This window comes from Musa acuminata, chromosome BXJ3-4 (assembly GCF_036884655.1).
Source record: "Musa acuminata AAA Group cultivar baxijiao chromosome BXJ3-4, Cavendish_Baxijiao_AAA, whole genome shotgun sequence".
NCBI lineage: Eukaryota > Viridiplantae > Streptophyta > Magnoliopsida > Zingiberales > Musaceae > Musa > Musa acuminata.
Genome location: NC_088352.1, coordinates 2,457,570 through 2,470,912, shown reverse-complemented (window position 1 = coordinate 2,470,912; position 13,343 = coordinate 2,457,570). Strand labels below are relative to the sequence as shown.

General features: G+C 43.9%; 3 protein-coding genes across 6 annotated transcripts; 1 reads left to right on the top strand and 2 right to left on the bottom strand.

Moving 5' to 3' along the window:
* Positions 1-1,244: 1,244 nt before the first annotated feature.
* On the top strand, positions 1,245-3,083 carry LOC135636258 (CASP-like protein 4A3). The gene is made up of 3 exons (XM_065147899.1): positions 1,245-2,150; positions 2,294-2,429; positions 2,689-3,083. Exons 1-3 carry the CDS (start codon positions 1,717-1,719, stop codon positions 2,875-2,877), a joined length of 759 nt encoding a protein of 252 aa, XP_065003971.1. The 5' UTR covers positions 1,245-1,716; the 3' UTR covers positions 2,878-3,083.
* A 937-nt stretch (positions 3,084-4,020) lies between these two features.
* On the bottom strand, positions 4,021-6,601 carry LOC135636256 (polygalacturonase At1g48100-like). Its single transcript, XM_065147897.1, has 7 exons — positions 6,163-6,601; positions 5,883-6,014; positions 5,526-5,690; positions 5,404-5,448; positions 5,115-5,322; positions 4,851-5,041; positions 4,021-4,768 (listed from the first exon to the last, which is right to left on the bottom strand). The coding sequence occupies exons 1-7, from the start codon at positions 6,547-6,549 to the stop codon at positions 4,376-4,378; spliced, it is 1,521 nt and encodes a 506-aa protein (XP_065003969.1). The 5' UTR covers positions 6,550-6,601; the 3' UTR covers positions 4,021-4,375.
* Positions 6,602-7,071: 470 nt separating this feature from the next.
* LOC103980209 (bifunctional protein FolD 1, mitochondrial) lies at positions 7,072-11,519 on the bottom strand. 4 transcript variants are annotated; one of them, XM_018824556.2, is made up of 6 exons: positions 11,167-11,519; positions 9,638-9,969; positions 9,090-9,326; positions 8,856-9,023; positions 8,192-8,357; positions 7,072-7,477 (listed from the first exon to the last, which is right to left on the bottom strand). In XM_018824556.2, the coding sequence occupies exons 1-6, from the start codon at positions 11,390-11,392 to the stop codon at positions 7,440-7,442; spliced, it is 1,167 nt and encodes a 388-aa protein (XP_018680101.2). In that variant the 5' UTR covers positions 11,393-11,519; the 3' UTR covers positions 7,072-7,439. The 4 variants fall into 4 exon arrangements, with proteins under 4 accessions (XP_018680101.2, XP_018680102.2, XP_009394802.2 ...); XM_018824557.2 differs by having other exon boundaries at positions 9,638-9,948; XM_009396527.3 differs by having other exon boundaries at positions 11,102-11,239.
* Between the last annotated feature and the right edge of the window lie 1,824 nt (positions 11,520-13,343).

Here is a 13,343-nt window from a genome sequence, read left to right as displayed (position 1 = left end):
TCAATGTATAACATATATGTAAGTTATGCAATACTTTTGATGGTTTAAGCAAACCCCTCTACTTAATATTGACTTCGAATATATCTAATCACATTTCATAATTCTCAATCTAATAATTAATTATTCATCTAATATCATGAGGGTATAACCATATTTTTATTAATTTATGCGAATGACTTTATTATTATTGATAATAAATCAATATTAATTAATTTATTTATTTATTTAGTAACTTGAAAATAAGTTTTTTTTTATCAAAGGTCTTTGGGTTCTTAACTTTTTTTTTAATGTTTAAGTCGATTACACGATAATTGATCAATTTTTTTAATAAAAATATATTCATGACTTTCTTGATCGTACTAAAATGATTAAAGTGTGCCAATCTCTGTCAATGTTCTTTTTACTTTATCTGATAGTACTAATGTGATGCTACCGAGCATTGTCAAATTATTGATAGTCATAATATGTAACATTTACTGATATTATACATGTAGTAAATAAACTATCTTAAATTATAAAAAATAAATCATGATCCTAAATAGATGAAGATACAAAGATATTTGTATAGTGTACCATTTTTTATATTTCTTTGGATGGTCACCTGCAGGAGAAAGACTACCATCGAGGTGATATCGTACACCACAATTGTAGCATGAAACAATGATAAGCGAAATCTAACACAAGCATTCAAACGTCATATATATATGACATCGACTTAGATGTCTCAGTAGTCCGATGATGGTTTGTCAATTTGATATGTGATGGTTTGAACTACTCCTCGCATCCCTAATTCCATGAAACTGCTCTCGTGTATTTACTAACTCCCCCATTAAATTAAAAATCGGGAGGGTAACCTAAGTTCTACCATAAGAAGTCCACTAAAACACTCACACGGACTCAGTTGTGCTTCTCAGCTCTACCAACTTAAAACATCAGATGGTCTTTTTACCAAATACACCTCCTACTTAGTCTCGCAGAATCCTCTACCAAACCCATTTGTCTCCCTCCCACACCGAGCTTACTGTAGACTTAAGCGTGAGTTGACATTGACGTTGGATCATCATAATTTGCTTTAACAATACTAAAATCATCCCGTCCGTCTGTTTCCTGGATTTGGTCTGTGGATTATAAAACAATATAAAACATGAGCGTCCGATGACTCGAACCAATGAACCAATGCGTCCAGCTTTTTGTATGCGTGTGGCGCTCCTCCTCTCTGGCGAATAAACAAAAGAAAGCCTGCAAAGGGCAAGCGGTGGCTTTCCCCCTCACGCACTTCTCCTTCCCTCGCTTGTTTGCTTTCCTCGTACTTCTCTGTGTTTGTTCCTTTCTTCGCAACCCCCCTCCCTGAGCGTAACAATCGAATGCACCTCCGCTCGCGTGGCCAAACAGGGACGACTTCTCTTTTAACCCTCTTCTGCTGTGAATTCCTCATCACCCATCTTCAATCGACGTTACCGTTCCTTCCCCTAAAGCATTAAGCTTTCCTCGCGACATCGCTGATGGCTTCGGCCGGCGCGAGCTCAGAGTCTTTTGCCAAAGCTGCGGTTAATTCCTTCCCCTCTCGCGCCATCCAATCTTTTCCCCGGTGGTCCCAAAGCCCCAGTCCCCCCCCCACCCCTTCCGCCCATAAATGAGACCAAATCGAGACACGCAACGCAAACGAAAGAGAAAGCGATGAACCATTGAATTGGAACTCACCAGTGGTAGAGGACGATGAGTTCGCCTTGCCGATCGCCGAAACTAGACCCGGAGAACCCGATCCCGCCGCCGTTACCATCGGAGAAGGCATCGTCGAGACCCCAAACCCCAGCGCGAGTAGATACACCCGCGGGATCCCCTATCCGATCGCCGCTTCGTCACGCGGATAGCACGATTCCGCCGCCGGTGGTGACGGTCGCGAAAGCGAACAGAATGAGCCGGGACGACGCGTCCGCGGTGGCGAAGTTGGACGGGACCAGCGGCGTGCGAGCGGGGGAGAGGGGGCTCGGGACGGCGTCGGCGATCGTGAGGCGGCAGCGGATGACGAGGGCGGACCCTGTGCTTCGGGTGGCGGCGGTGTTGCTGTGCATGATCTCCTTCTCGGTGATGGCCTCCGACAAGACGGAGGGTTGGGCGGGCGACTCATTCGACCGCTACAAAGAATTCCGGTACGAGTCCAACCGACACACTTTAATCGTCGATCTCCGTCATCCTCGCTCTCGGGGTTTTAATCGTGTGGTTTTCTTTTCACTCTTTTTCTTTGATCCTCCACCGTTTGATCGTGATCGAACGAGCGATGTTGTCGCTCTAGGTTCCTGGTCGCGATCAACGTGATCGCGTTCGTGTACTCGCTGTTTCAGGTCTACGGGAAGATCCACCGTGTGATCGCCATGAAGTACATCATAGCTTCTCCGAAGCGTTATTACTTTGATCTCGCCATGGATCAGGTGAGCCGGAGTTGTAGTATACGACATCAATAAATGCCTGTTGCTCTCTGCTGACTCGGCCATCGTGATGACCACATAAATAGGAAGACTAATTGCTCCGTCATTAATTCTCATGTAAAATGACGATCCACCAAACATATTATAAACATTAAAAATCACATCACAATGTTCACGTGATGGCCGTAGCAGCAGTGGCTCCGCAGCAGCTTCGCAGGTATCATCCTCATCCTCAAACCTCAGAGTATGTTGGTTGCTGCAGGTACTGGCTTACCTTCTGATGTCGGCGTCGTCGGCGGCAGCATCTCGCAACGATGCGTGGGTCTCCAGGTTCGGGAGAGACGACTTCACCGACAAAGCCAGCGGCGCCGTCGCCATTTCGTTCCTCGCATTCGTTGTCTTCGCTCTGAGCTCACTCCTCTCCGCTTACAATTTGTTGAGGACTCTTTGATTTGGCGTACATAACAAGACGCCAGTCGTTCCTTTTGCAGGACATCGTCGAAGTTGGCGTCAGTTTGCATCACAACAATTTTCTCTTGAATTGCGAATATGATGTATTCTTTTAGATAGCTGTAATCAATGCATGTAATCAAATACATAACGGAAGCATATTGGAATATTAAATAAAACCTTACTATTAAAAATAATTATAATTTATGAGTCTTAGTTTTGAGCTTTTCCTGATTCGTAATGATTTAGATACAATTGGAAGGAGATTAAGAAGAACAAAAGAAAGTCAAAATTTCATGATTTGAGATATCATAAATTTTTATATTTAATAAGAATTTTAAGATTTTACATTTAATAAAAATGGGTTTGAGAGATCCATTTTTTCGTAAGATTTATTCCAAATTGATATCAGAGCTTTTCGATTTCTAACAAAAACAAACAATGGTGTGCGATTTTTTCGATTTCTATTCTGTTAGGGAAATCCTTCCTCCTAATTTGTATAAATAGGAGAGGAAACATGTTAATAGATTCAAGCTAAAGCTATTTCATTTCTACAATAAAGCTTCTTCAATTATTGTTCTTATCTTCTATTATTTCTATCATGGTATCAGAGCCGCTTGCCTAGAGCAAGCTCTCATATTGTTGCCAATTCATCATTGGTGTTGGCACTCTGCGCCAACGTCCGTTCCCTTCCGCTACGGCATCTCTAGTGCTGCTCATCAGCACTGCCCCACCTTTCTTCCTCGTTGTAGCTATTTTCCTTCCTCTTCTGCTACAGCTTCCTCCTCTGTTGCAGTTTCCTCCTTTGCTGTAGTAGCATCACTGCAACATTGCTGTAGATTTCTTCCCTACCGTCGCGGCCGTCGTAATCGCAACCACGACCAACGTCGTTGAGAAAAGCGAAGCTTCGCTCTTGCCTTCGGCCAGCGACCAACGTCGCTGAGAAAAGTGAAGCTTCACCCTTCGGCCAGCGACCAACGCCGTTGCATTCCTAAGAGGCTCCGTGGTTAATCCTCATCTTCCTCACCGCGGTAGTCTTCGCTGATCTGTCAACATTCGGCAGACTTAAGGAGAATGAAGGGAACGCCTGTGCCATCACAGCAACAGCAATCGCAGCAGCAGCAGCAGCGATCTACACTTATCTTACTCATGAAGCCTTTCACTTGTAAACAATTCTTTGCATCGATCCAAGATTGGTATCCTTGTCAGGAGCACCATCTTTTTCACTTGTAAACAATTCTTTGCATCGATCCAAGATTGGTATCCTTGTCAGGAGCACCATCTTGCGGGGGCATGATAGAAGATAAGATTTTCCTAACTATACGAGGAAATTTCTCAGGAAAATCCTCTATTCTGTTAGGGAAATCCTTCCTCCTAATTTGTATAAATAGGAGAGGGAACATGTTAATAGATTCAAGCTAAAGCTATTTCATTTCTACAATAAAGCTTCTTCAATTATTGTTCTTATCTTCTATTATTTCTATCACGAACGACCACCATCAGCACAAGTCGTGGTCGGTCGAGATCCTGTTGCTTGCTGGCTTGCCGATCTGCAAGCAGGTGATGGGAGGAATGGTCGGGGCATACAGCTCCCCAAATGCCTGCCAGCAGAAGGGATCGGTCATGTGGTAGCGTTCCTGCAGTGGCTCGAGCTCCACCTCGCTGAGGCTGATGCCCGAACAAGGAGAGCTGTCGCTACACGCCAAGTGAACTGGTTTCACAGTGAAGGTTCCCCTAATGCTCTCATACGCGATGCTCGACAGTGCCACTGCCGAGGACTGGTTCTCGCAGGAGCTCCGATCACAGTAGAACTGGTCGATCACCATCGGTATTTGGACCTCCCAAACTTTTATGTTCGAGAATTGTATGGCCTGAACAGAGCCAGAGCCACCCTGTGACAAAAATCCATGGACACAGACCATCAGAATCCCCAGATATATGAATCGGAACTTTTAAGCTGCTCAAGCTTTTTACCTGCCAGGTTTTGATTCGGACACCGGTCATCGTGTTGCGAAGGTTGATGTCCCTCACAGTGATGTTGGAGACGCATGCCTTGGTGTTGTCCCTGCCGAGACCCCCGATGCTGATTCCATGCCCGGGACCGCAATCGACGTCATGTATGTAGATGTTCGAGCAGCCTGTTTGGATGGAGACACAATCGTCGCCTGTGCTTTAAGAACAGAGAGCTACTTGTCAGCCAAAGTTAATGTGCATTTAACGTGGTCGAGAAGGAATTACCACATCCCATGTCGACACGATGGATCAAAACATTTCTGGAGTTCTGAAGATGGATTCCGTCTGTGTTGGGACTGTCACCTGGAGAAGACACTGTAATGTTGAAGACCTCCACAGCTTCGCAGTTGTCGAACTTGAGGTGGCACCGTGGGCTGTTTTGGATCCTGATGCCTGTGACTGTCACGTTGTAGCTCCCGTAGAATCTTAGGGCCTGAAACAATGAAGAGGAGAAAACGGTGACGAGAAGACCCTCTGTTTGCTTCAAGAAAGCTGAGGCAAGAAGTGCGCTCACGGTAGGTTTGATCTGTGGCATCTTTGAACCGAGCTCACCATTTATCTGTTGGATACATCGCCATGAGCATTTAAGTAAGGGGACGAGAGTGGGAAATGACATGAGGAAGATGATGAGATTACCGGATCGATGTCAGAGTCGGAATTCGTCCACCAGACGCTACCTCGGCCATCTATCACTCCACTGCCTCGGATGGTGATTTCCTGCAGCTTTGTGAATTCAAGCCACTGCAGCGAGCCTGCACCCCATGCACCGGCGCTTGTCGGAGCAACGATCGTTCCATCCAGCTGCAGAGATCATCTGATAAATTCTTCGAGTCTCATTCGTGGCATATTTGTGTTCAAGTCGATCTCTTTGAGGTGGTTTCTTGTTGTGACATTTAAGAAGCATTTCTCAGGATTAAGATAGATTCCAATGCTGAATCTGTGCACCATAAAACTACGAGAAGGTTTAGATGTTACTTTCTTGTTGTTCAGTACCTGAAACACAATGTTGGGCTCACAGTATGGACCTGAGAATGAGATTGGCCTAACGAGGAACTCGAACTCCGCAGGAACGATCACCGTGGAAGCCTCCACCTTGCACGCAGCAGCCCATGCGGCCTCAAAAGCCTGCATTATTACATCAATTAGAAGAAAGATTCTGAGCACACTGCATCATCGACAACCTCTCCTGATGATTCAAAAATCCCAAGAGAGTGCCATAAAACGCCAAGAAAACAGAGACATGATCCAAAGAAACAGAGTCGATGTCGTCCACCTTGGTGTCGTCAGTCATGCCATCCCCCTTGGCCCCGAAATCGAGCACATCGAACATTGCTGCCATTGTTTCTGGGGTCGGTCTCGGTTGCCCACCCGACCCACCACCGCTGCCATGGCGGCGGTCGCCGCCATTGTTTCCTTTTGCTTTCTTTCTAGCTAAGGAAGAAGAGGGCGCTTGCTTTGCCCTCCGGTGCTTGCCTCTCCTTCCCTCACACTCGTGAAAGTTGGAGCACGTCACAAGAAAGACGAGGAGGAGCAATCCGATGCCTTTTGGCCCGAGGCTTCTCATCGTTAAGTGTCTGTGGAAGAGAAAGATTGGTGATAGGAGAAGAGGAGGAGGGAAGGTTGGGTTTAAATAGCCGCAAGCCTCGCTCCCATTGCTCATCAAAGCAGCAACACAAAAGTATGATAAATGGCATGGAATTACATGTCCTATACTTTTGCCTTCTGCCATCACAGAACTCATTCTCTCCTCAACTTCTTTCCATCTCTTTTTGTGACGGTTGGTTGGCGTAAATAAATCTCATCATCTGCCACCACACCACCAGTTGTGCGAAAGCTCTCTAGTCGTTTCTGCAGCAGCACCAGCCAGTAATATCTAACTACAGAAGAAGCAATGGTCAATCTATCTGGATGCAGTGTGGTAGTTCTGGATGCAGAAGCCAAGAAGAGGCGTGTGAGTAATGGTCAATCTATCTATCTATCTATCTATCAATCCATCCAAGTATGGCTTGGAGGAAGAGGATGCTGACTGCAACATCTCCTCTGATCACATGCAATGGTCACGGGAGCGAGTCAAATAAAAGGTGACAAGAGATGATTAGTAGGGCCAGATGAGTTTGGCCATTGTAGATCTGAAGATAGAATGAGAAAGTAGTTGAGTTGGAGAAGAAGACTCGCTCTGGATATACTGTTCATGGTAACAAAACAAGAATCAAACAGTTGTCTGTAGCAGCTAAGCCAATCCACCCAAATGTAAGCTTTTGATGGATTGTATGGTGCTCACAGAAGAATCAGCATATCAATAACATAATACCTGTCAACACTAGAGAAAGTACAGCAAAGTAATCAGGTACATCATGTGAAAGTTGCTGTCGTTGCATACTTGCGACATAAAGAAGGAGCAGCACGCCGGCATGGCGTACGTTCATGCATGGCTGACGAAGGCGACGAAGATGAGCAGCGATCAACTTAGGAACGATCCAAAAACAACAACGTACATAGTACCACTGTTATTGATCTCTGCATTGATGCCCGTGCCATCTGTTCGTCGGCTCACTGGAAGCGTTGAAGCTCTCCGGCCGGTCTGCCGTCTGTGACAATGGAGAGAGATGGTGGCGGTGTCAGGTTCTATGAAGAACTTATCTTGTAGTACCAAACTAGATGTACTGGAAATCTACATGTGTTTATGTTGGATGCTATGCCTGTTCTCTCTTGCTGCGGTAGATTCTTCTTCCTATTCAACCACATGGAATGAGTACTAGTGATTTCTACCACATGTCCATTACATCTTGAATGACTTTTCCTCATTTTATCTTCTAACGGAATAATACTTAATTATTTATGAATAAATTTATTTTTATTCCTATATTTCTTGATAACTCAACACACACATTGTTGAATCAAAGGTCTGTCCAATTGATTTATCACTAGCTACCGAAAGCTTGTCCAAGTTCATGTCATTTACAGTGCATTTACTCGGGCAGACGAACCAATATCTTTGAGTCGTCCTCTGTTTCTGTTCCAGAAAATGATACATTTTTTGGCATTTCCTAGTGAAACAAATGAAATCAGGAAAAAAAAAAAGGTGGACTGGAAGAAAAGTGGGGCACTGTAAGGCAATGACAACCTTCACAGACAACAAAGTAGTAATCCATTATTGAGGTGCTCAAACAATATTTGAACTGAAAAATGATAACAAAATTTACACTCACAAGAAGGTCGATGAATGCTTGTCAAACGGAAGACAAAAAACCAGCAATAAGGAAAAAAAGGACAACAAGCTTTACGGCAAGAAGAGCACTAACTTATCCCATAAAATCGTTTAGCAGAGTCGAGGGTGTTCGAAAGAAGCATGGCGACCGTCACAGGGCCAACACCACCAGGCACTGGGGTTATAGCTGATGCCACCTGCAGCGCTTCCTCGTAGCATACATCGCCTCTTAGATAGTAACCATGCTCCAAACTGGGATCCTGATGTTTACATTTTCAAGTAGAAAGAGAAGCAAACTCGGGGTTGACCCATCAAACAAGTAAAATCTTTCTACGGCAGTTACATGTATTAGTAACATTCTAGCATAAATTCTTTTTAAACAAAAAAACAAGGGATCTCGAAAGCTTTTTGTTTTGTGATAAGCTGGATTTAGTGCAGAACAAGCATGAAATGAATAAACATGCGGAGAACATGTAATGTGTTCGTATAGTGTTTGAAGCAAAAGGAGTTCTGGACTGGAGGTTTACAAATGAAAGTCTTTTAGAGAACCAACAAGAAACAAGGCAAGTCGAATGTAACTAAAGAGCATGAGCAGATTGGGAAGTTGTAGTCAGTATTTGGTGATCAATAAAGCAAGTTACAAATGTGAAATGCGGAACTTGAGTTAGTGGTTTGGTCATAAAATGTCTTTCTACATCAATTACAGTAGATAAGCAGAGTGCTCAAGAACACCAATAAACTTGCTGGATAAAACTTACCTCAATTGGGTTTGTCCCAACATCAATGACGATTGCCCCTCGTTTCAGCCAACTTCCACGTACCAGGTTGGGGACTCCTGCAGCTGATATTACAATATCAGCTACACGAGTGACATCCTCCGGATTGTTCGTGAAAGCATGAACAACACTGACCGTTGCATGGTGTCTCTGTCAAGATCTCCAGTTTATTATTCTGACCCGGATCATGGAAATATTTGAACTTTTATGTCATACCTGCAACAGCAAAGTGGTAGGTAATCCTACGACATTGCTTCGTCCAATTACAGCCACATTCTTCCCCTTCAGTTTGATACCCGACCGGAGTAGCAACTCGATACAAGCTTTTGCAGCACAGGGAATGAATAGAGGTTCTCTACCTCTCAAAGCAAGATTCCCCATATTCAATGGATGGAAGCCGTCAACATCCTTTTGCAGACTTACAGCACCCAAAATTGTGTCTTCATCCATGTGCTGCACTCAATTCGAACAGCATTAGAAAAAAAAGTAGCTTTGACCAACCGAGTATCAACTTATAATTTAAAAGAAATTCATATATTCTTGATAACAGAACTCGATGCCCAATGAAAATCGTAGAGAGATACATGTCATGTCAAACTTTATGTTAGAAGTCAATAAGAAACTAGTGACTTCCGTTTACTTACCACAATACCAAAGCAACTAAAACGTTATGCTTGGATGAATATATGTTGCTGAATAAATAGTGTGAATGAAGTACGAAGGTTTTCTAAGCCCGAAAGCTATAGATTATTGCTACTACTTACTTGCGGCAAAGGTAGCTGTACTAGGACTCCGTGTACTGATGGATCTTGATTAAACTCGGATACAGCATTCAATACTTCATCTTCTGCACATTCTTCAGATAATTCTGCCATCAGAGATCTTATTCCAACCTCCTCACAAGCCTTTATTTTGTTGCGCACATATGTCTGGGAATCCCTTCTTTGACCCACCAATACAACAGCCAGTCCAGGAACTTTCTTGATCGTGTCCTTCATCCGGTGTACTTCTTTAGCGATGCCTAATTTTATTTCTTCCGCGATGGACTTACCATCGATAATAGTTGGTGCCAGTTCTGCATCAACTGCCATGGTTGCTGAAGAAGAAGAAAATAAGAAAAATACTAGTACAATTGACAGAAGTACTTAAACTAAATCATAGTAAAAGGAAAAAAGTGATTCCTTGTACAGATCAGACAAAGAAGAGTTCAAACTAGTTTCAGATAATTCTTAATGCTTGAAAAAATAATTCAAAACATTAAACAGCTTTGTTGCCAGATTTGTCATAGGCTGGAACTGTCCTCTATCGAATTTCTAAAACTTTCAAAATTCTATTCTCATCTGTCTGCTTTTGAAGGCTAGTGTTAACATTTTCTTCTTCAGACAAGCACTTATTTACTTACAAAGGGGTACAAATTTGAAAAGAGTTACCTCTAGATTCCATCATATGTCGCCATGAGGTTTAATCTGTTTTTTTTTTTTCTTCATCATGTTTAACTACATGTACGTAAACTAAAGCATAATATAAACAATTCTGCTAAATAATCATGTTAACCACATAGTTCGGGTGTATGCTTGTGAACACAAAACTAAAATCATTCATGTGGACAGGTCACCTTAGCCTACAATTCCAGTTAAAAGTTCTGGAATGAAACAACTGTTTTGATCGAAGAACACAAGGAATTATCCAAAGAGCCAACAATGTACAGCCCACAGGCCTTGGAAGATGCAAAACAATGCAGTAGGTATATTAGAAATTTTCTTCGTAGCATAAATACAACCGATCAGCAAATGGAGTTCTGATATGTTAACTAATAGAATTAATAAAGAAGCTAAAATATGACAATATTATTACTTGATACAACATATAGTCAAAAGATGTGTTCCTAAGTTCGCACCATTCCTCCTACAGCTCATACAAAACTAAACAAGATTTAAACCTCCTTATCATATTCTTATTCATTTCGTATAATGAATGTGGATTTCCACTCGGAAGGAAACTTGACAACTACTTGATCAGAAACTTGTTCCGACAAACTCCATTCTCCCCCCTACCCTCGAAGAATAGCTATTCTAAACAGTAATTACGCATTGGTGTCAAGCAAAGCCATGAACCATGCAGCACGCCTGCCCCTCACGCATCAATCTCCTCCCCTTTATGTTCCATGGACACATGTACTAATAGTTTTTTGATCTTGAAGTAGTGTGCGTGCGAAAACATCAGCTTACATCCACATGACGACCAAGTGTTTGTGTTTATGGCTCACTGATCAACACAAGAGTTCGGTTACCACCTCCGCTTTCGGATTCTGCAGGAGGAGAGATAGAGCCGGGCGTGGCCCAGATGTCAGGGAGATCCGGGCCCAGGATGTAGTCGTCCTTCCGCTTCTTGGTCGGCTTATTACTTTGGTGATGGCGGTGGTGGTGGTGGGAGGCGGATGATACAAACGCAACACGAGGCCGCCTCGCGGCTGCCGCGGCGGATACTTTCTTCAACGTCGACGACAGAGCTGCTCTCATTGCTTATATTTCCGCAAAGCGACGAACTGCTCCGGAATCGGATGGTGAGGTAGACGAAGACGTCGGCCAACTCGAGTCGGGTGCGCTCCAACCCTCGTAGGATGCGATCGGGTCGGCCATGGATTACTGGAGGCTGGGCCGGGCCATATACTGTACGTCCCGACCCAAAGCGACGCCGCCTGCCTGTGGGCACTCTGGCAGGATACAGGATTTACAAAGCTTCCCACTGCCCACTGGCGTGGGACCGACGACCGAATCGTCCAAATCAACCCTCATCTGCGAGTAATAAGACGATCCATGTCCTCGTGGCATGGTAACAGAATAGGTAATTTGAGTTTTAAAGATTATGTTTTAAGGATGCTGAATGTGCCATTTGACTTGAAGTTTATAGGAAGGAAGGTTTCACCCTCCATAAATCTAATCTCGATGTGTAGGTGAATGTTGTTAGTGTAAACAACCTTAAGCCGTGGCCTCGGGGCCGACGCGGCTTGGTTCGGATCCGAATGATGGGGGATCTTCTTGGACGACCCTTGAGACTGTAGAAGACCGACTGCGGTGGTCCGATCGCGAATGGGTCACCGTTTCCTCCGGGAGGGGGCTCCTCGCTAGGGCATTTAGTGGGAGGCCTTCATCTTCGCACCTGCACACCGGTCGGGTCGGGAGAGTTCGGCCCGACCTCTCCGACGATCAAGTTAGTGAATAGTCGCATGGGTTTTTTTTTTTTTTTTTTCTCTTCCTTTGTTTCCTCAGAGCGCGAGGGTTTTTATAGTGAAGGTTACCGTTGCCTGATGTGCCCGCTTGTAAGGAGCAGGATCGTACTCCTGGTAACGTCTGACATTGACGTTGCCGTGACATGAGGGACCGAGCCTGAGCAAGATGTTAATGTACCTCGGTCGATATTTCGGTCCGTGTTGATCAGGTGCTGTCAGGTTAATAAAGACGCTAGGCGTCATCTGGAGCAGCTGACGTCAACCCGAATCTTATTATCATTATTACCCTCATCAAATGTGATGCTGGTAAACTAACATGGGCACTTCAACCGCCGAGTTGTCGGCAGCCTCCGTAATCCACGCCGAGATCCGACATCTTCCGAAGTAATAGGTGACATGAACGGTGCCAAATCCCGGGGGACCCTGGCGAATAAACACGCGGCAACTCATCGACCGACGCCCTTTTGTCTCCCACTGTCATCATCACTCGGCTCCAAACCAATCCTTTTTCTTTTCTTTTCTTTTATTTTGATGAACAACTCAAGCTGAGTCGATCGACTTAGCCATGTGCTCGCACGGGCTCCCATGTACCTTCGAAAGCTAACACGGATCAAATGAGTTAGGTATGTTGACAATGTGTCAGGTGGCAGCAAACCGCACCGACTCCCACTAAGCTGGTTTTGTGCCGTGACATGGGGGAGTTTAGTTTGGAGGAAATGAAACCTTTTCTCCGTTGAGGCATTCGGAGCACCTCCAACATTTGCAGTCATCCACCTTACGAGGATAATTACCTCTATCTTTGCTTTTCCCAGAGAATATTATATTGGATTGGTTTTGTGTAATGTATAGTTTTATAACTGATAAGATCATTTGATCGCATATTAGTTGAGAAGTATAGGAACCAATGACTCGTAATTCCGTCGTGTCTTTTTTATTTTGAAAGAATAAAATCGTACAGATATGTTCATCATCTATAACGGATAATTACTCATGGACCGCACGAATGAACTATTAAGATTTTTCAAGATTATATTCCATAATAACGTAAAAGATTAAAAAAAAATGTAACTCAAGTCTTCTCACAAGTAAAAGAAGAGCAATCTTATACAAACCAGTAAACCTGCAACCATCCGAAGAACAGTTCTTATGATTGATGTTTCCTGCTTTTGTTGCATCTGATGAATCCTTCAGAGAAAGAGAGAGAGACCATGATCACTCTGCAAGCTTTTTTTTTATTCTTT

Bases quoted from the DNA above. Each gene is read 5' to 3' on its own strand.
- LOC135636258 (XM_065147899.1), top strand. From the start codon at position 1,717: ATGAGTTCGCCTTGCCGATCGCCGAAACTAGACCCGGAGAACCCGATC. The intron at 2,151-2,293 runs GTACGAGTCCAA...TTGTCGCTCTAG, and splicing joins GACCGCTACAAAGAATTCCG to GTTCCTGGTCGCGATCAACG. The intron at 2,430-2,688 runs GTGAGCCGGAGT...TGGTTGCTGCAG, and splicing joins TTGATCTCGCCATGGATCAG to GTACTGGCTTACCTTCTGAT.
- LOC135636256 (XM_065147897.1), bottom strand. From the start codon at position 6,549: ATGAGCAATGGGAGCGAGGCTTGCGGCTATTTAAACCCAACCTTCCCT. The intron at 5,323-5,403 runs GTGAGCGCACTT...TCATTGTTTCAG, and splicing joins TGCCACAGATCAAACCTACC to GCCCTAAGATTCTACGGGAG. The intron at 5,042-5,114 runs GTAATTCCTTCT...CTTAAAGCACAG, and splicing joins TCGTGTCGACATGGGATGTG to GCGACGATTGTGTCTCCATC.
- LOC103980209 (XM_018824556.2), bottom strand. From the start codon at position 11,392: ATGAGAGCAGCTCTGTCGTCGACGTTGAAGAAAGTATCCGCCGCGGCA. The intron at 9,327-9,637 runs GTAAGTAGTAGC...AATTGAGTGCAG, and splicing joins TACAGCTACCTTTGCCGCAA to CACATGGATGAAGACACAAT. The intron at 8,358-8,855 runs GTAAGTTTTATC...TGTAAACATCAG, and splicing joins TTGGGACAAACCCAATTGAG to GATCCCAGTTTGGAGCATGG.